The sequence below is a fragment of the Montipora foliosa genome, chromosome 6, assembly GCF_036669935.1.
Source record: "Montipora foliosa isolate CH-2021 chromosome 6, ASM3666993v2, whole genome shotgun sequence".
In the NCBI taxonomy this organism is placed as follows: domain Eukaryota; kingdom Metazoa; phylum Cnidaria; class Anthozoa; order Scleractinia; family Acroporidae; genus Montipora; species Montipora foliosa.
In genome coordinates, this window is record NC_090874.1 from 3,828,829 (window position 1) to 3,849,122 (window position 20,294).

At 38.0% G+C, this 20,294-nt stretch overlaps 2 protein-coding genes across 3 annotated transcripts; one reads left to right on the plus strand and one right to left on the minus strand.

Moving 5' to 3' along the window:
* Positions 1-400: 400 nt before the first annotated feature.
* On the minus strand, positions 401-9,130 carry LOC138008546 (vesicular glutamate transporter 3-like). Of its 2 annotated transcripts, none has more exons than XM_068855866.1 (11): positions 8,997-9,130; positions 8,028-8,290; positions 7,217-7,250; positions 6,850-7,049; positions 5,826-5,913; positions 4,907-5,002; positions 4,222-4,346; positions 3,594-3,749; positions 2,940-3,069; positions 1,389-1,627; positions 401-653 (listed from the first exon to the last, which is right to left on the minus strand). In XM_068855866.1, the coding sequence occupies exons 2-11, from the start codon at positions 8,181-8,183 to the stop codon at positions 501-503; spliced, it is 1,377 nt and encodes a 458-aa protein (XP_068711967.1). In that variant the 5' UTR covers positions 8,184-8,290; positions 8,997-9,130; the 3' UTR covers positions 401-500. The 2 variants fall into 2 exon arrangements, with proteins under 2 accessions (XP_068711967.1, XP_068711966.1); XM_068855865.1 differs by lacking the exon at positions 8,997-9,130 and adding an exon at positions 8,556-8,685.
* A 1,607-nt stretch (positions 9,131-10,737) lies between these two features.
* Positions 10,738-19,984, plus strand: LOC138006364 (2,3-bisphosphoglycerate-independent phosphoglycerate mutase-like). Its single transcript, XM_068852641.1, has 12 exons — positions 10,738-10,895; positions 11,451-11,623; positions 12,027-12,143; positions 13,204-13,336; positions 13,495-13,673; positions 14,752-14,845; positions 15,574-15,683; positions 16,221-16,347; positions 17,198-17,346; positions 17,767-17,884; positions 18,083-18,217; positions 19,277-19,984. The coding sequence occupies exons 1-12, from the start codon at positions 10,826-10,828 to the stop codon at positions 19,417-19,419; spliced, it is 1,548 nt and encodes a 515-aa protein (XP_068708742.1). The 5' UTR covers positions 10,738-10,825; the 3' UTR covers positions 19,420-19,984.
* Positions 19,985-20,294: the final 310 nt, after the last annotated feature.

The following is a 20,294-nucleotide window of genomic DNA, read 5'->3' on the forward strand; positions in this document are numbered from 1 at the left end:
TTTGGTCCCTATAATTTTTGGATCACTAGACTTTCAGCTAGGAAATCCGAACAGATGAAAAATATTTAGGGGATAAAAATATGCCTATATCTACCGTTTAAATACTAAAATACGTTTAACAATGCTATGTTAAGTGGTTTTGAACTATATTCTCGTTGGGTGCCCCTGTTTAATTAAATTAAGCATGTTTTTTTCATGTCCTAGTTACTGTTTCGTTTCTTTTCCAGTGTAATCGTTATTTCGCCGGAAAAGTGACGCAAAGTACTTAATCCGAGAGAAATCTAGATCTGGAACAAAAAAATGAGGGGACCTAAGCAATGCCAGTCAGTAAGTACAAATAAAAAAAACAGCTTTAATGCATAGAAACAACTTTTTCATGACGTAATACAAGTTACAAACGCTAGCTGTCAGTGCGCAGGCTACGAGCTGATCATTTGCTGCAAATGCAAAAAAGCATCACGATTTAATGAGAGGCTGCGAAACAACCTCTTTCTTATCTTTCAATCTTGTGATTCAATCTTGTCATCTGTCCCTTGGTGTTCAGTCTTATCCCATTCTTGACGTTCTCCAGACGTCAATGCGCAAAAAGCCAAAGTCCCTACCACTAAAATTGCAAAAGCAATCCAGAAAACTTCTTGCCATTCCTTAGCAGACTGCAAAGGATAAAAGACAACGAGTTAGAAAAGACTTGGCAAAAGACTAATTTAATGTTCACTTTTTCCCTAATTTTCAGAGCATGCAAAAGTATAGAATACTTGTGCAGGTAACTGATTAGTTTATTTGAGGCACGGATAAACCATGATAGTTTCTTAATATACTTTGCATTGTATTCTGACTAACAGTTGTTGTTGCTCCGTTTCGTCGTTTCGTTGTGTTTTATTGGCCCTGAAAAGCCCCTATGGGGAGCGGTCAATAAAGTATGTATTGTATTGTTGAACAAAAAGTTCGAAAATTGCTGTTGTCGTATTTAGCAGAGTTGGCTCAGTGGAAAGCACTCGATCTTTCTCAGTGAAATGTGGATTCAACGTCATAGGTGGGTTGAGTTTGTTGGTTGCTTGCTCTTCCCCCAGGGGTTTCTATGAGAACTTCCGGTTTCCCCCATTCATCAAAAGGTTGCAACATTTGATTTAATTTTTTTTGCTCAGCTAAATTAGCTTGACTAAAATAAAATTATTATTATTATTACTATTATTATCATTATTATTATTATTATTATTATTATTATTATTATTATTATTATTATTATTATTATTCAACTAGGCCGTTAAACTTGACTATTAATGATTTCCTTCGTAGTTTTTAAGGGGCATTTAGAATTTTCAATTCAACCAAATTCCGGGCTACGTCATGTCCTAGTGCCACAACAACGCAATTTGTGACACACCAACCTTGTGTTGCGTGACGAAACCAACAACAATTGGGCTAACAAAACCAGCAGTCGTTCCAATTGTGTTACATATCCCCATGACAATGGAGGCGAAACGCGGAGCTATGTCCAGCATGTTCACAGTGTATGCCGGGTATGCCAGCGAAGTTGTCATACCAGCAAGGCTCATACAGATGACTACTACTGTGACGTCCAAAGAGTAACCGGCAATCAAAATGAGAAATCCGCTGGCTATAGCTCCTGTAAAGATACGGAAACAGGGAATTATTTTGCAACGACCAGGAAACCATGACCAGTGGCGTACAACTTCATTTTGCGCAACGCCGTTTTTACAGACCGAGTTGTATTCAGATTGATTTTCACGCGAAACCTGACCTTTCCAGAAAATCACAAATCTTGCACGAGAAATTATTACCCATGGGCTTTTGAATGGTCCCTCGTACATTCCAAATCTTATTAAAGTACTCAGTGAAAACGCCGTTACATAGACCTAGTATTAGAGATGTAGCTGTTATCGGTCAAATCTGGGCTCAGGTTGAATCCGTTTTTACCTAGTTTAAAGCAATTACGCGAACTCGAACCCTTCAGATCCTGTGTCTTCACCACTACACTACAACGACGGACATGCTAAAGCCCAACACAGTTCTTTTCATTATTTACTTTTCTACGATAAGTCATTTGATATCTGCGTGTATAACAACCTAAACTAATCATTTTTCCTTTATCTGAGTGCATGTCAACTCAGGGGATGAGGATCACTAATTTAACCTACTGTAGATAAAAACGAATTCAACCTGAGAACGGATTTCACCGGCAACACAGCTTCCCGGTTATGGGCTCTTAGCAACGACCTCCTGGTGTAGAATATGTCTAGAAGTTCACAAAATCACATACAGAGGCTATCGTGGCCTCAGGTCATCTACAGTAAGAACGGCTTTCCTGCCAAGGAATCGCCATTTACAGTCAGTCAAACGAAATGTATGCGCTGACGTCACATCCCTATTGATACCTAAATGGGTCACAACAGTTAGTCTTACACCATTTAATATCCAAAAAATAAGGAGAGGGAGGGGTGGCAGTCTTGAAATATCAGGGGGGGATAGATGTGTGAAGGAAGGGTGTGGCATGACAGAGGCGGGGTGAACTGATCAAGCGGGAGTAGGAGAAGTAGAATGCAGAACTGAAGGAATGGACAGAAAAAATGGCTTCTTTTATCTCATTTTTTTTAGACCCCCTAAAAAACCAAGCCCCTGTTTTTTGACTACACCCGAAAAAAAGGAAAATCCCTTTTTAGACAGTTTAAAAAATTTAAATAGGTTTCAAAAAAATAAGCTTGTTTGAAAAAAAAATGAAATGGTTTTAAAATAATTCAAACCAAAAACAAAATGAAACCACAACAGGTACACTTGGATGTACCTGTATTAATATATCTTCAGCAATGTCGCCTCTCTCTCCTATATAATTACCTGCCCTTTCTTTCTTGGTTAGTTCTAAAATCGGACCGGCAGCATTTAAACAAGATTAGGGATACACTTAAAACACTGCTACCTACCGGCTGCGTAAAATACTTTTCTAACTGTAGTCGTTGACATTTTGCTTTTCCTGAGAATGTCAGCCGCTAGTCCCGACATCGGCGTACAAAGGCCTTTAACAAGAAAAGGTGAAGCGGCAAGGAAACCCATCTAAAACACATAAAATTGACATTGATTATGGCACTTAAAAATTGGAAATTGTCAATGACACTCATATTGACAATTACCTTGACAGTAGTATGAAACTTAGGAGTTCTACGTCGCGTGGATACTGATGTAGATCGAGTTAATCGATCCACACCCTCAGCCTCTAGCCGTTGTCCCTAACCCCAACGAACCTGACCCTAGGGATGCGGGTCGATCCACGCGATCAGGCCAATCCGCCGGTCGCAGACTCGCTATTTTTTATACTCTTGCCACTGCATGACATTAACACTGGCAATGCCATTAGCAATGAAACAGACCAATTTCGATATATTTAAATTCAGTCCTAAACAAAAAGCATCATCTCGAGGCTCTGCCGGCCTGAAATATGCGGTCAATATGACTCGTGCATCCACATTTAAGTCGCACTTAAACTGATTAAATATACATGAAGATTGATTGCACTGCATTGCATTGCATTGCAAAAGAGGGACTTAATATGTGTATTAATGATATAATGACATGATTACCTTAGTGATAGAAGTGTTCATGACATCCAATAGAAATATTGGCATAGAAATAAGTAATATATAAAACGCCCAGTCCAATGCAAAGTTTGCAGCTATTATTCCCCACACCGGTGGTGATGATAGAATCGATTTCCATGGAATGACGAGCTGATCGATCTGCAATTAGAAACGTACCGTCGTTGAGCAAACGTATGCAGACATATTTGCTGTTGGAAACTCCTCGTGCGTTCGAAGCTGCTTAAGAAGAAGCAACTTTCAGAGACTTGAAAAGGTCGACTTTCATCGTTATTTCAGAAATAATGTTAATCTGGCCCTGTACAGTTTTGAGGCTGGAAAGTAATAGGATCTTATGATATACTTTCGAAAGACTTTTCATGAATACTGTAAACGAATCAGTGGCGGAGAGGTTCACTCTTTGTTTGTTAAAGACGCCCTTTAACGGTTGGTGCTATGGATAACAGTGCTTGAAATTAAAGGACTGAGATAATTAAAAAACGTTTTGTTAAAGTGCACTGGAATCGACAAACAACAAACTCAATGAACTTCAAGGAATTTGTACTGATGACTTCAAAAAGTAGTGTTATTGTAAGACAATGACTTGCCGAGAAATATCCGCATAAAGACTTACATTAGAGAGATCCAAAGCTGAGGTTTGTATTAGGGTTTTCTCCTCAATGGATATCGTAGGATGTGTAGCGGGGGACTCATAAACTACCATCAACCAAAGAACGTACCACACCATGCCAAACAGACCTAGAAAGAATAACGTTATATACCTTTACTCTTAATGAACTGGAACTTTAACGAACTTTGTTAGAGTGTCAAGTCTTCTAGCGCTAGTGCACTAAATGCGGACACTACACAGAAATCAAATCAAAAAACTCAAATGAAACAAATGTTGTTGTTGTTGTTTTTCAAGGAGAGGGAAAAACTCTCGGAGCAGAGTAGAGACCCAACACATTTAACACGCATATGAAGCCGAGTCTCATCTGGGAATCGAACCTGAGTCACATTGGTGGGAGACAAGTGATCTTACCCCTGGGCCATCCCCGTTCCCTCAAGAGACGTAGCATTAATGGCATATCAATTTAATGTTAGTGACATATTGATTTAATGAATGCGGTTTTCTTACTTTAATTACAACACTTTTTTCTCGTGGAAAGCAAAGGGAGTTCAGTTTACTATGTGATTTTGGTTACGGTTATTTTGTATCTGTTAGGGTTAGTAAAATCTGAGCTCCCTTTTGGCACTAAACGACTTGAGTTCACATTTGAAAGCTCAGCAATACTAATTTGAGGGTGTGATCAACTTACCAAAGCAATAGAATACAGAAGCCCATCCCCCGTCAAATCCGTATTTGCTCAATATACCCGAAACAGGCATTGTAAGTAAATATCCGATACTAGAACCTAAAGGACAGAATAAGAGATTTATGTAAAAAACAGTGTTCTTAGTCTTGAGTTCGTTGAAACTTTCGTAACAGAGCTCGTTAATTTTAATGAAATCAGCTACTGCATAGAGCGAGTTTCAATCGAGTGTCGGGAAACCAAACCCAAAGTAATTACTTTGGCCAATCAAAAAGGAAATTTATTGCCCAGAGGAAATAAATGGATTTATGCTGAGTGTGACATACTTAGTTATTTCCTATGTTGCAGTTTAGGCATTTCTGTCATCCGGGATTTTCTCTAGATCATTCACCATTTGTGCAAGCTAGGTGGAGGCTGAGTCAAATCAATTTTCCCTCCCCACCCTCCCTATTTTTACTTTCTTGTGGATGGCGTGTGTCCCCTCACCTTCGCTGGGATCATGTCTTCTATATTTGGGCATTTCCTAGGTTACGATGCTGATTTTCAATAAACGGCCTAGCCCATCAGGGCTTGGCCAAAAAATCCCAAACAAATGTGGTATTATTTGTGTTCCAGCAAACGGAGCTCGCCCAGAGCAATGCCTTGCCAACAATAAAAAATTATCAGTCAGACTGTATGGAGCATGAAGCATAAAGACGGATACAATCAAGTAAACCAATCAAAACTCGAAGTAATTACACGTATACGACACAAAGCGCGGGAAAATGTGCACGCGCAAGCCACGAATGGTTTTGGTTTCACTTCTGATTGGTTGAGAAAATGGCACGACAACTTTGAACCAATCGCTGAGTGAAGTAATGCAAAACCAAAGCAATTCGCTAATTACTTTCGACACTCAATTGAAACCCGCTCTATGATAACAAACCTGTAACGGATACAGTTACAAGCGTTGTCCTCTCTGCAGAAGGAGCCCAGCGACTCCAAATAGCGTGATTACACGGAAATAGCACACCCTGGAAAACGCAAATAGAAAATCATACCCCTGAAATATATCTATAACCCTCTTGCTGACTTTATTAAATTCAGTTCACTCGGAAAAGCCACGTTTTCGCTGAACCTTATAGTCATGTATGCCGGAAAATACGAAATTTTAAAAAAGCATTTTCTAAGTGGATAATTTCCATTCCATTATCAGGTCATTCGTAAGAAAAAATACCAGAGATCGACTACACAGCTTTGGTTTTTCTTGCAACTTGTCTGGCAATTTTGTTTTGAGATTAGTTCTCACAATGCGAAACAAGTGGCTCCTGATATTTTGCCTGTTGCGCTATCCACGAAAAAAAAAATTTCTGGCCAAGTGTGTATCGTTAGGCACTACAGCTTTTGGTGTCTTTAGTACTGATAAAGTCCTTTAGGCGGCTGGTATGTCAGCTGATGATGTCCGCTTCTGACGGATTGTTTGAAAACTGAATGATTATTTAACCGAGAAACGAAGCTTTGAGGGAAAATGTAAAATTGGATGGCAATCTCTCAGTCAAGGACATCATACCGGCAAGCCAGAAAGAAATTTAGTTATTTCAAAATCCTTCCATTGATATTCATATCGCGCAAAATTTGTACTTTCCGGAACAGCATTTGCGACCAGTTTTTTAATGTCATTATCACTAGATTCTACAAAACGAGTTTGCTTTTCTCACATGTAAAATAATAAAGATGAAAAGTTGAAACTCTCGATCTGGTTGTTTTCGGCTGGCTTTAATTCCTTACGACGGAAATGATCGGAGAACAAATACCAAGGTAGACGGGGGTCATTGCGCGATATCCGTTTGTGAGTTTGCACCACGTGACGTAAAATAGCCAATAAAATGGCGCGAAAATTAATGTACCAATATATGATATCTATCAGTAGTAATGCAGTGAATGCTCTAGTTGAAATAAAATACACTAACCAGCGCTAAACCTTCTAAGATCCTCAAGATAATCAGAGCTATAGGACTCCAGCGAGTAGCCGTGGGAGTTAGTAATGTAAATACAGAAGCCACAAGAACCGCAATTCCAAAGAGCCGAGCCCCACCCAAACGCAAAGCCAGCCATCCACCTGGAATCTGGAATACCATGTAACCGTAATAAAATGCACCTAGAATTAAACCTAGAAAAAAAAAGTTATTTTATCGCACCTTCCCGATGGAAAGTTAGGACGTAAGGTGTGTAAGAGAACGGGAACTGCCTCAGAAGGCTAGCACTAGAAATGTCACCCTAACCAAAATTTCGTTCGTTATATTTCTCATTACTTTTGGGCATACATTTGGTGTTTACCTTTCATCCTGGGCTCCCAGTGAAATTCTGCCTGCTGTTGACGAAGATGAAACACCATAAGTAGCTAAGCCGCTGTTACACGTTAAGCACATTAAAAACATGAAAATGTGAAACTGAGATAGCCAAGAAGTGAAATTAAGGAAGATTTAATTGCAGCTTTGCTCACACAACAGAATAATGAGAGGAGAGGAGCCGATAATTGCCTTACAACTTCGTGTCCAGACCTTTTCTCCGCTGGGGTTATGCCGGCTCTGGGAACCTCTGAGTTTGAGATAAGCTCAAATTGTCTTAATGAAATTAAGTCGTCCGTTTGCTCTGAAGAGCATTTTGACTATATATTTTCTTAATTTCTAATTTTACTTTTCCTCGAAACTCGATAAGGCGAGCGGTGGCTCAGCTGGTTGAGGATCAGACATCGCTGGTTCAAAACCCCGGTCGGACCCAGGGTCTTAACTGAAAATAACTGAGGAGAAAGTGCTGCCCTTTGTAATTTCAACTGCAATTGATTAGACTTTTAAGTCTTTTCACATAAGGAATATAAACCTAGTGCCCCGTCTCACAATCTTTCCCGTCACAGGTACGGTAAAGAATTGTTCGTGAATTGTATACCGCCATGAAAATGATGTGATATGTGCTGTATATAAATCTGTTGCCATTCCGATTATTAACCCTAGGTATCCTTTGGATTAAAATAAAAATGCCCTTTGCTTACTCGAGCAACTACTTCATCAAACAGTTAATTGATTGTGGCCCCCATAAAAGTGATGATATCTATGATATTCGAATATGCCATATTGTACCAACGTCTTACCCTACAAATTGTTTCTCCATCCACTACCGCTGTGTGATTGTTAACCATCGCTCCAATAGCTACGTTCAAGTTTACTCTCAAACCGGACATGACAAAAAATCCAACAAAAATCATTCCAGACAATACATAACGCTTCGGTGGGGAAATCACTGGCATTTCCTGTTAACCATTCAACTCTCTTCAGCAAGTTCTAACTGTTTCGGCTCCCTCAGTGAAAGTTAATAACAGCTTGCAAGAGTCACCGTTTTCTCGTCAATCAGACACTGTGACCAAAAAAAACAATTCGTAATATGCATTTTCAGTCACTGCATAAATTGCACTTTCTTTCTATCATTCCGCAATGCAAACTTTAGAAGTTTGTCCAATTGCTCACGTTTTTTTAAAGTAATTCTGTTAATGGTTGAATTTGAATCCCAGGAGTGAAAAAAGGTCTTAAGAAATTATTTATTGAAGCTCGACCATCCATACAAGTAGAATGCAGGTTTTGAATTGAGGAAAAGTAAAATTACCCGCCTGAAGATTTGTTACCTGCTAAGAAAGGAACGATGACCTTGAGAAAAGTCTCATCGGCAAAGTACTAAGAAAATGCTACTATATTTTGAAGTGAAAAGCATTTTGTCTCAAACATCTGACCTTAAATATGGAGGGCATGTCGCTTGTACCGGCATTGGTCAACTGAAACCCCCAGCAGCACCCTCAATCACAATGAAACGAAAATCTAGACATTCTACATTAACACGCTTCAGTTACCATTGTAGACATTATACATTATTGGGTGGCGACTGGGTTGACCATTCAGCTTTCCGTCTTTAATCGCCTTTGCAAAGTTAACAGCTGTCAAGAATTTAGTACGGAAAACACAATACTCAGTGCCTGAAAGTTCATGATTACCCGCTGTCTTTAAAACGCTGATAGACCTAAACATCTACCACTCCTATTGAACAGCATTATTCAAAACTCAATACAGACCTATTTTTACATCCCCCTTTAATTGGTCGCTTGCCTCCATCAACTGTTTTGAGCCGCAGACGATAACCGGAAATGAACATTTCGCATGCCAGGACAGTAGTGTCTCACAGATTTTTGACCCAATCATCTCTAATGGAGGAACGATACTTAGCAATATAAAGGTGGTAGTGACAACACAAGTTAAAAGGCAAAACAGCTCACTTCCGGTTGCCGTACGCGAGTCCAAAACGTCGCGTGCTTCAATTTCACGCGAGTTATCAGACGTTGCAGAAATTGGGGCACTTTGGAAAATACAAACTTGCGATTACTTGTATTTTATTAAGGTCAAAAACACACGCTTTTGCGCAATTTCGTACGAAACCATTTCAGAGTTCAGTTTGCATCAATGAACTGTAGAACGCACGAATCAACTGAATGAAATTTTTGCCAAAGAAATACAACCGCCCTGCTGCATGAAAACAGGCCTAGGAAAACTTTAACATCCATACGATTTTGTTGATCGATGTTGACTGCTGGGGTGGGGTGGGCAAATGGTTGAAAACACATCATCAACATTTGATTCAACAAAAATTCACGAGAGCTAGGCCTGGTATTCAGTCCCAGGAGCTGCAGCTGCGGTTGTTACTATGGTACGTCATTGAGATACCGATTAGTGCGCATGAGCATACCAAACAATGTTGCAAGAGGGTGGCCAACGTTTTCAAATTCATTCAACATTCGCGATAAAAGAAAGGTTGATGGTTGTTAAAGTTGAAGCAAAGTTTAAACGCTTTTAAGGACGGTACCTACTAATCCAAAGGTATTTTTGTGCGGTTTATGAATAAGCAGGAAACGCAGTTCTTAACAATTGCTATTGAAATCCAAAGAGAGAATTGGGGGGTAACCACGCATTTTTCAAAGATAATCAATCAACAATGTTTGTAAAAAGCTTTAAAACACATAGCAATCTATAGCGTTCTATTCCAAATTGCTTATCTCTGAAAAATGCATGTTTACCCCCAATTTTGTTTTCTAATACCAAGAGCACTTGCTATTAAAGTTCTGCTTTCTTCGAACGCGTTTAAACCGCGCAAAAATATCCCTGTATTAGTAAGCATCATCCATAGGAAACCCAAGTGTCTCGAGATGCGCAGAACGTGCGCGCAATGACAATAGTAGGCACCGTCCTTGAACTTATTCAACATCGATTCAAATTCGATTCAACATGTTCAACACAGTTCAAGGGGGGGAGGGGGTGCAAAGAGTTTCAGTGTCGCTGTTCAACAAAAACGGAAGTTGAAGCAAAATATTGAGGACGTTTGCCTGGGCCTCAATGAAAGCAAGTTACCAAAATTAATGACAAATGCTCCGTCTCAGGCAATCAGTATTTAGTACGTTTGCCCTTTATTTTATAAATTATCAGGATTTAATGTTACTGTCTTTATTTGTTATCTTCGTTATATCAAAATTGACCCTACGCGAGGCTCGGGAAAGGAAAAAACAAACAAAAAGTGCAAGCTGATCCACCATGACACCAACCAGGTGTGACGAACACATGCGCACAACCGTTTCACCCAGTAAATTGGAAACCACGGATAGCTTTTTTATGTGTGATGTTTGTCTTTTTAAGTTTGCGATTGCCAATTCTGTGCTACCTGTGGCTTTTCTTATAGCTTAGTCCTGGCCTACTTCGCCCCATTCTCTCCCATTCTCTCCCCACTTTCTTTAAAACTTGCCCCAGTACTCTGCGCGCACTCGCAGTTGACCATCAAACATTGCGAGTTGATTCAGTGGGGCACTTGAGAATTGTGCAGGTCAACGCTACTTTTCCGGTGAGTTAGTAAGTCTTTATGGCCAAAGTACAGAGAAACGTTTGCCTTATTGTCATTGATGGATGGGGAATTTCCGAAAACAAAGAAGGTATTTGCTTCTTCCTTACTGAACTTTTTCTGATTTTGACAAAGTTTACGTTTGTCGCTGCGCGCGTCCCAGACTGCAACAAATCAGGAATCCATTTTTTCTGTCTTCAGTTTTAAATGCGTGACGACTCTCTGAACTGTTTTAAATTTGAAGAAGTACATCCAAAAATGAAGCCATTGAGCTAAAAGCGTTTTTGTCGAAATATCTGATCAATTAAACCTTGAATTGGGCATATTGTCTTGTCCGATTGTACAAATATTCCCGGCAATATTAAAGCAATGTTTTCGTCTGCGATCTTTCCACTTTGATGACAGTTGTCAGTGAGCACCAAAGTTAATTACATTTTTTTAAATTCACAGTCTCATTGGAAGAAATCCGTCAACTCAATATTCCTTTAAAGTAAAAATAAAAATATAATACTGCTTGTTGTCACGTTGCGTGACACTCCCATAGAGCGTGACAAACATTTCAAGACACGTACAATGTACACGAAATCTTATAAAGCACTAAGGTGTTAAGTTAAATCACCCATGCTTTGTTCTTATATTATTGTAGGCAATGCAATCCTTAATGCCAATGTACCTGTTATGGATGGACTTTGCTCAGGAAAAAAAAATGCTTACACCACCCTAGATGCATCTGGTTTGTCAGTTGGATTACCAGCAGGGCTGATGGGTAATAGTGAAGTGGGACATCTTAATATCGGAGCAGGAAGAGTTCTGTACCAGGTAAACAAATGATCAACCATTCCATGCAACCCAATAATTGGGTTGCATGAAATAGTTGTGTTTAATACAATAATTTATGGTATTACCCCTGTACCACTGGCCAGAAATCATTATTCCATCACCAAGAACAGGATTTATTGGTCTCAAGATGTCACAATCTTCGTCAACACTACAACCTTCTTACCATAACACAGTTTAATAGTTAATGCAAGGTTGCAAGACATGACATGACATTGTTGTTGAGCATCTTGTAGAATTTTAAATAAAATTAAAATGTTATTATAAATCTTTCTGTGGAATGATAACATTTAGAAAAATATCTAGAAATACACTGTTATTTCAGTGTCTTTGAGGCCATTGAGCAAATTTAAAGTTATTTTTTTTTTTTGTTGTCTTTCTTTAGGATATTGTTAGAATAAATATGACATCAGATAACAAGGAGTTTGCAAAAAATGAAGTCTTAGCTGCAGCAGCTGAGAGAGCAAAAGCTGGCAATGGAAGGCTCCATTATTTGGGCTTAGTGAGTTGAATGTTAATCTTTAACATATGCCTATTTTAGCCTTCATTCTCTGCTGTTAAGTGTCAGACCTTATTTGAGGATGTCAGACCTTATTTATGTTCTCAGAGTTGAACTGAAATAGACATGCATTGAAAGCTGTTGTAGGTAAGATAATAAATTTCAAATTACTTGTACAGACTGAGACAAATTTGTCTTCATGTTGAGTAATACTGACAGTACTTGAACAAATATCATCAATTATTAAATTCTCAACCTCGGATAATGCAATTCTCGTGCTGTGATTGGTTCACTCAATCTCGGTTATCAGCTCGTATACCTTAGTTTGACCTTATATGGTAAATGATTGTGCTTAGCGTTGCTAAACTAAAATTTTTTTATGCCAGAAAGCGAAATTTCTTTTGGTATAAAGCAAAAGAAAAACGTTTTTGTGGTTTGGATCAATTTCGAAGCTTAGAGATACGCAAAAAGGTAAGAAATGTTTTTGTGATGAGCCTGCGTCTGTCTGACCACAAGGTATTACACAACATCGCATCTTCATCAACTATTTTCGATTTCGCTATGATTTTCTCTCTTTTTTTGCTCGTATTTCGTACTTCCAAACTTTTGGAGTTTAAGGAATTTAATAAAACAATTATTCCATTCGCGCTTGTTGGATATGAGAGTGGTTATAGCGAACTCGGCGCTATGCGCCTCGTTGGCTATTTACCATCTCATATCCAATGCGCGCTCATGGAATAATTGTTAAATATTGGTCTACAGCCTTCACACTTGTTGTCTGTTGGTAATATTTTGGTGTCTTGTTGATCAACCCTGGGCTGACAATTTAGTGACAGTTGGTTAATGGGCAGCTCTTTTTCAAATTTATGGTAGATCCACCTTAGGTCAGATGATCTTGGTAATGTACAATCATGTATACAGTGTATGTACATCCTCACGTTAATGTTTGTAAATGATAGTCTGTTTATGATCAGTTTGACATTTATAATCATCTTATATGTACCTGTAAGTGGGGGTTTCTGTTATTAAACCTAATGACTATTGTTTTTGATGAAATTGACAGGTCAGTGATGGTGGAGTGCATGCACACATCAATCATTTGGAGTCTTTAATTGATGCAGCCAAAGAACTTGGTGTTCCAAAGTGTTTCATTCAATTTTTTTCTGATGGTCGAGATACATCACCAACGAGTGGAGGTATATATTGATTTAATAAGTCAAATAAAGTGTACAGATTGTAGCATCTGTTGTGATTAATTGCATTTATAACTGCAGTCATAAAATACAACTGACATGTATTGTACAATAACTCTGCCATTTAACTTTGACTTATTCTATTGGTTTGTTGTTCACAGTAAGATATGTGGATCAGGTCTTTAAGAAAATTAAAGAAGTCAATTATGGATCTATTGCTACTGTTGTTGGTCGTTATTATGCCATGGACCGCGATAAGCGATGGGAAAGAATCAAGATTGCTTATGAGGCTTTGGTCCAAGGAAAGGGTGAAGTGGCCACACCAGACAAACTTATTGAGGTATGGTGCATTCATGCAAAATTGATGTCAGTGAGTCCTTTTAGGAATTGTGAAGTTACACGCCCATGCTTGGCATGCCATCATGTAAAGAGCAAAAACCAAGCACATGGTAAAGACTAACTCTGATTGGCTGACAGAAATGGTGTGATGCGTGATGTATCATTACAGTAACTGTTATAAAGTTGAATTAAAATTTCAGGGTAATTTTCTGCATTATGAAGCCCATGCTTTAACTACGGTACTGTTTAATACGGTAAATGAGCAGGAGTATTTCATCGGGTTGTAAACCACCAGACAAAGCTGAGTGGCTTTAGACTCAATAAAACATGACCTGTGAGTTAATTGAATCTGAATGACTTCAAAAAAGGTTCAAATTGTGAGTTGTAGGAGAACATTTATCACAAAAGAACAACAAGCTATGCCTTATTAACTAATGAGGAGCTTATGCACATGACATTGTATAGGTCACCAAATGTGCTGTTTTGCTCATGAAAATTAATATTAAGGAGATTTTGAAGAGGGAATGATGCCATGCTCTTCACTAGTAGTACATGTACACATCTATCATTTGAATCAAGAAGGAAGGAAATCTAGATTTCATAAAACAATTGGCACCAAAAATATACAACTGTTACAGAAGCAGTGGAGTCTAATCCTAAACACAGTAGAGCCGCATCCTATACCAGTCAAATTAGGGGTTGTTAAATTAAAAGCTGCATGGTATTGGAGAGTAGTGAAAGAAAGTTGTCTGGGAGCAAAGAAAAGAACCATACAGCTGTAGATAAGAAAGGCCAGAGTCAAACTTTAGTGGAAGATGCCCAGGTGCTTTTAAAATTTGTTTTGTGGCACAATGACATTGCGTTAAAATAGGAACCACTCTCCAAAGAGTTAAAATCAATTTTATGTTGTACATGTACAACCCTAATTTGAGCTTTGTCCAGTTACTACAGATAGTCTTTGGTTTTGTAAGTTATAGATTTTTTTTTGTTTGGGTCTCTGTAGTTTTGAACAATGCACTGTCCTCTCCCTTGACACTTGGGTCTTTATACCACTGTCAAATTTTTATCTGAATGTACAGGTCATCAAAGGTCGCTATGAAGCCCAAGGTGATAAACATGAGACAGATGAATTTCTTAAACCAATCATTGTGGATCCTGAAGGGCGAGTCAAAGGTATAGTAAGCTTACAATCAGTGTAGTCCTTTGTGTAACTAAACAATTTTAGCATTATTTTTATTTCATATTCTGTACTCAGTATGCTTGCCTGGTTACCTAGCTGTGTAAATTATTGCCTAATTTTTTTTATCTTGGATAATTAGTTGCTCTTAACTTTATTAATAATTATTAATATCTTTATAAGTACTACATGTACAATCATGTAGAGCTGTGTCTTTCAACATTACCAAGCCCTATAGAGTAATATAGTTACATAAATAACACTATACAAATGTAATAATTTATTATTATTATTATTATTACTACTACTACTACTACTACTACTACTATCATGGCCAGAGTGTGCATAAGACTTCTATTATATAGTAATTGCCAATGAGCAAGCAGAGCGAAGACGCGAGGCTTGCAAGGCGGCCAGCTTAATGCTGCGCAAAGTTTTGCAGCAAGCAGAAAAATTCTCGATCGTGCTGTAAAAAGTGTAATGTAAGTGTACGCAGTGTAATGTGAGGTCCCCTGGAGATTTTAGTAGGGACTAATAAAAGCGCGTGTCTTGATGTGTGATGTCATTAGACAAACTTGCATGACGCGCACGACTATTGATGATCTTGAAAAAATTTGCAAGAGCTTATTTATTCCAAATTGCACGATAAAAATCATCTTAGCACAGTCTAATCATGGCATTCGTCTTGTCAAGCACATTGTCTTCTCTATTTTCCTTATCACAGATGGGGACACTCTGTGCTTTATTGATTTTCGTGCTGACAGAATGAGGCAAATTAGCGAAGCATTTGGAATCAAGCCTCCCTTTGAGACAGATGTCATACCCAAAGATCTTGTAAGAAATAATTACATGTACCTTTAGAAGCTTAATAGTCTTAAAACATACAGCAGCTACAGCTACTGTTACAGTACATGTAGCTACTCTTTACTTTTTGCATGTACTTGTAGGCTTCTGTTCTCTTGAATGTTACATGTTTAATTATCATATGCCGTTTTGGCATTTTGGTATCTGTGCATGACTGGTTCCCAAATTAATTTAATCAAGAATCTTGGACAAAACTCTTGGGAGAAATTTTATCTTAAGCATCATTTGGCACCCCATACCAATGTTGATAATGTGATGCAAAATACTGTGCAAGCCTTTCGTCGTTTTTTCAACCAACATTGGAATGGGGGGAGGGGAAGTAGGAAGACTTTAATCTTTATCACACAGGCAATTAGAGCTTCACATTTTCCCAACGAGTTTTGTCCAAGATTGAAAGGCATACCATTCAAATTCTTCTCCAAACCTGCGCAGTTTACTATCACTGCTTATTTTTTGACAGGACATTGTTTTGCCATTGCTTCATTTTTTATTCTCTCTGATTTTCAGCATCAAATCACCATGACTCAGTACAAGAAGGAATTTCCATTCCCTGTTCTTTTCCCTCCTAATGTTCCGAGAAACGTGCTGGCTGAATGGTTATCAACTCAGAGTGTTGCTCAGTTTCATTGTGCAGGTATGGCGCAGTAGAAAGCTTCACCAATAACTACATCATTACTGGCTGATGTGTGATCTCACACCAAAGAAATGATATTGTAAATCGCCTTGAGACTGTATGTGATATGTGTGGTATATAAATTCCGTTATCAGTATGGCCTTTGGGAAATGTTTCACAGTTAAAAATTCATAATATTAATTTTGAGGATACTATACTTTGCCACGAAAGTGCCACCAAGGATCACAAGATGTGAGCAAAAATGGCACATTGGACAGCTTGGTGGCTTAATAACAGTACATGTAAAGGTCTCTGGATTTGTATAAGTTTCCTCAAAGTTATAACCTACATGTCCATGTAGCTCTGACCTCAAAGAAGATTGCCTTTGGTGGGCGGGAAGTCAACTCTACCTCAGTACCCTTTTAAATAGCCAAAACTGGTGCCTCCAAAGTGGGTTTGGGTTTCTTTAATTATGCTGTCCTGACTGTTTTCTATAGATGGCCTCTCAAGCCAGTTCAACATTTCAATCTTCTGAAACAAGTGACTGTCATGAAAACATTGCTTGCATTGATTATTTAGGAGATAGAGACTCTAACTTAACACCCTTGTTACCCTGCAACATTTGCGTAATATACATTGAAGTATTTTGTGTGCAACGGTGTTCTGACCCCATGATTTTTCTTCACAGTTTTTCAAACAGTAATTAATAATAAAATTATTTATTTAAGAATCTGATGTAGTTTTCAACTGAATGCCACAGAGTCAATGTGATCTTCTTAATGCCGTTGTCCTTACCAACCTCCTGCATGCATCCATAAGAAGAACAGTATCAAATGGTTATTGACAATTTTATGTCTTTTTCTCTCAACAGAAACTGAAAAGTATGCCCATGTGACATTCTTTTTTAATGGTGGCATAGAGAAGCAATTCAAGGGAGAACAAAGATCCATGGTTCCTTCTCCCAAAGTAGCAACATATGACCTTAAACCCGAGATGAACGCAGAGGGAGTCGGTCAAGAGGTAAATAATGAAGTTATATGCAGACTGTAGTCGTCGATCTTGAGAGAACATGCACATACATGTAGTAATCAAAGCATTCAAGACCCCATATGCATGATTTTTATGCATGCCTGTGGGTCCATGCAATTGATGTCGAGGAAGTGATGCGGGCTACCTGTAACTCTACACTGTATACTTGTTTCTGCTCCAAAATGCCCTGTTATTCTATCTGCAAGATAAAATATCAAGTTTCATTGATTCAAATGTTGACCCTGACTACTAAGGCCTATGTGTATGTATGCTGTGATCATGTAGGAATTAGAGAAAAATAATACTCTAACTTGAGATTATCATTTGTTCTTTGCTTTGGAGCTATTTTGCTTACAGTTTCATGGTTTGCCAGTGGATGATCTCACAGTCCTACTCTATCTTTGCGTGCAGGTGTGTAAAGCTGTCAGGAGTGGCCAGTACCCATTTGTGATGTGTAATTTTGCTCCCCCAGATATGGTGGGTCACACAGGCAAATATGAGCCAGCAATCAAGGGCTGTGAAGCAACTGGTGAGTCAGATGTTTGATCTAAATGTACAGGCTTGCAAGTGAATGTATCACCCTGTGTCATTCCTTCCCATCTCTATCAGAGAAGAGATTGGTAGGACAGTGCCAGCTTGCTACTTTTTCAGTACTGGAGTCCTCTGACTGCTTCTGTGGAGGGCTTTTAAATTTGACTACCTTGCTGAGGGATTTCTTAAATTTCAGATTTGGCAATTGGTGAAATCTGCAAAGCTTGTGAAGAGACCGGTTATGTGCTAATGGTGACAGCTGATCATGGCAATGCAGAGCAGATGTATAGTAAAAATGGAGGACCTCATACAGCTCATACAACAAACAGAGGTACTTACCATGTAGCTCAACTGAGCTGCAATCCTAACTTCAAGTTTATTGTGTCCAATTGTCCGGTTATCTCGAAGATCATTTTGTGCTATGTCAAATAGTACCGCCAGTGTTCCTTAATTCTTGTAGCAAGCCTAATTAAGTTTCACACATTTTCTTGAAATTCCTACCTAGCATCTAATACTAATACTCTGGTTAGTTACAAATCTAGCTCAATAGCATGATGTTGTTTTCAACTCTTTTCATTAACCTTCTTGTTGACTTGGTACATTGTAGCATTTCAGTTATCATGCTTGTGAGTTAATTCCAGATTAAGGACGATGCCTACTATTGTTATTGCATGCGCATAGCGCATACGTTCTGTGCATCTCCAGATACTCGGGTTTCCTATTGGTGATGCTTACTAATGCAGGGATGCTTTTGCACGGTTTAAAACTATGCAGAAAAAGTAGATCTTTGTAAGTACTCTTGGTATCCAAAAATAAAATTGGGGGTAACCATGCATTCTTTAGAGATAATTAAGCTTCAATTTGGAAAAGAACACCACACATTCCTTTGTATTTTGGAGCTTTTCACAAATATTATTCATGAATTAACTTTAAAAAAAATAATGTGTGGTTACCCTCAATTTTCTTTTTGGATTTCAATAACACTTGTTAAGATCTACCTTTCCTGCATAATCATAAATCGGGGCAAAAATACCTTTGAATTAGTAGGCACCATCCTTAAAATGTGGTATTAGAAATGTAGAACTTTTTGAACTTAACAATACACTGTAGCAGGTTAGTCCATGGCTAGAATCCTCCATCTTCTGTATCATGTGGACATGAGTTTTGGAATATTTTGCTCGTAAAGGCTTTTAGGGCAGTTTTGTTTACTTTAAAATAATTAATAGGAAAGGCTCGACTTGGTCATTTAAAGGAGGTGGATGACTCTAGGATCTGGAATTACAGGAAGTGTACAGTATTTCAATAAATGGAACATTATTGTTGTTTTATTGATTGTTGTACCGCAGAATAATAAATGCCTGGGATAAGACAAATTTTTCACTATTTTCAGTCCCTTTTGTGATGACTGGTGGACTCAATTTTAAGGAGATTACCCACAATGCAGCTCTGTGTGATGTGGCAACCACTGTCTTAGATGTCATGGATCTACCTATCCCACAAGATATGACTGGGCAGTCTTTGTTAGCAAAATAGACATCTTAACTCAAGGATGATAGTTTAATACATGTGTCAATTTCAAAGATCATTTTTAACTTATGGTGTAATTTTTTTTAAAAATGATTTGACTGTAGTAGCAATGGTAGCTTAGCAGTAGACAACTTAAAGCTCTGTAGTAGCCACTTTCCCTGAAACATTGGATTTCTTTGGATTGACAATCTAATGCAACTCCACAACTTATTGAAAAGCACTTAAAAAATAACAATTTTATGTATTTTTGTACCATGATGAATGTGATTATAAAGTTCAGAAAGAATTATTATATCAAAGGTAGATCTTGGACAATAACAAGTTGTCCTGCAGACTAACGCTGAGACTCTGTATGATGCATTTTTTAAATAATGAATTGGAAACCAAATGTGTAATAATAATTATTATTTATTCTTAGCTGATACACTATAGACGGTTGGGAAAAAAGCACTCATCTGCTGACCAATTTGGAACTGGTCATCGACTACTTTACCAACCCTGGGTATAGTTTTAAGTGGCTTGTAAAATTATTGTTAGGAGCATGAATAAAAGAGAACAAAGACCCTGTGAATTTTTTGATGTTTGATGATTGCGTGCTGAAATTAGTGTAATTTTTTTTTGCATGTAATATATATATTTTTTGTCATTTACTTATGATGTATTCACTAACACATGAAAACCTTTTTTCTTTCTGTATTTTCTGACTGGTTTGTTTTTCCATTAATACAGAAATGAGAAACGTAACTGATCAAACACACTCAATTGAGATGAGATACATTTCTAGATAAAATAAATTCATGTAATTCCAGAATAAAATATGAAAACAAAAAAACAATATCAATGTCCATAAAAATTGCTCTAGTTTAAAAATGAACTATTTG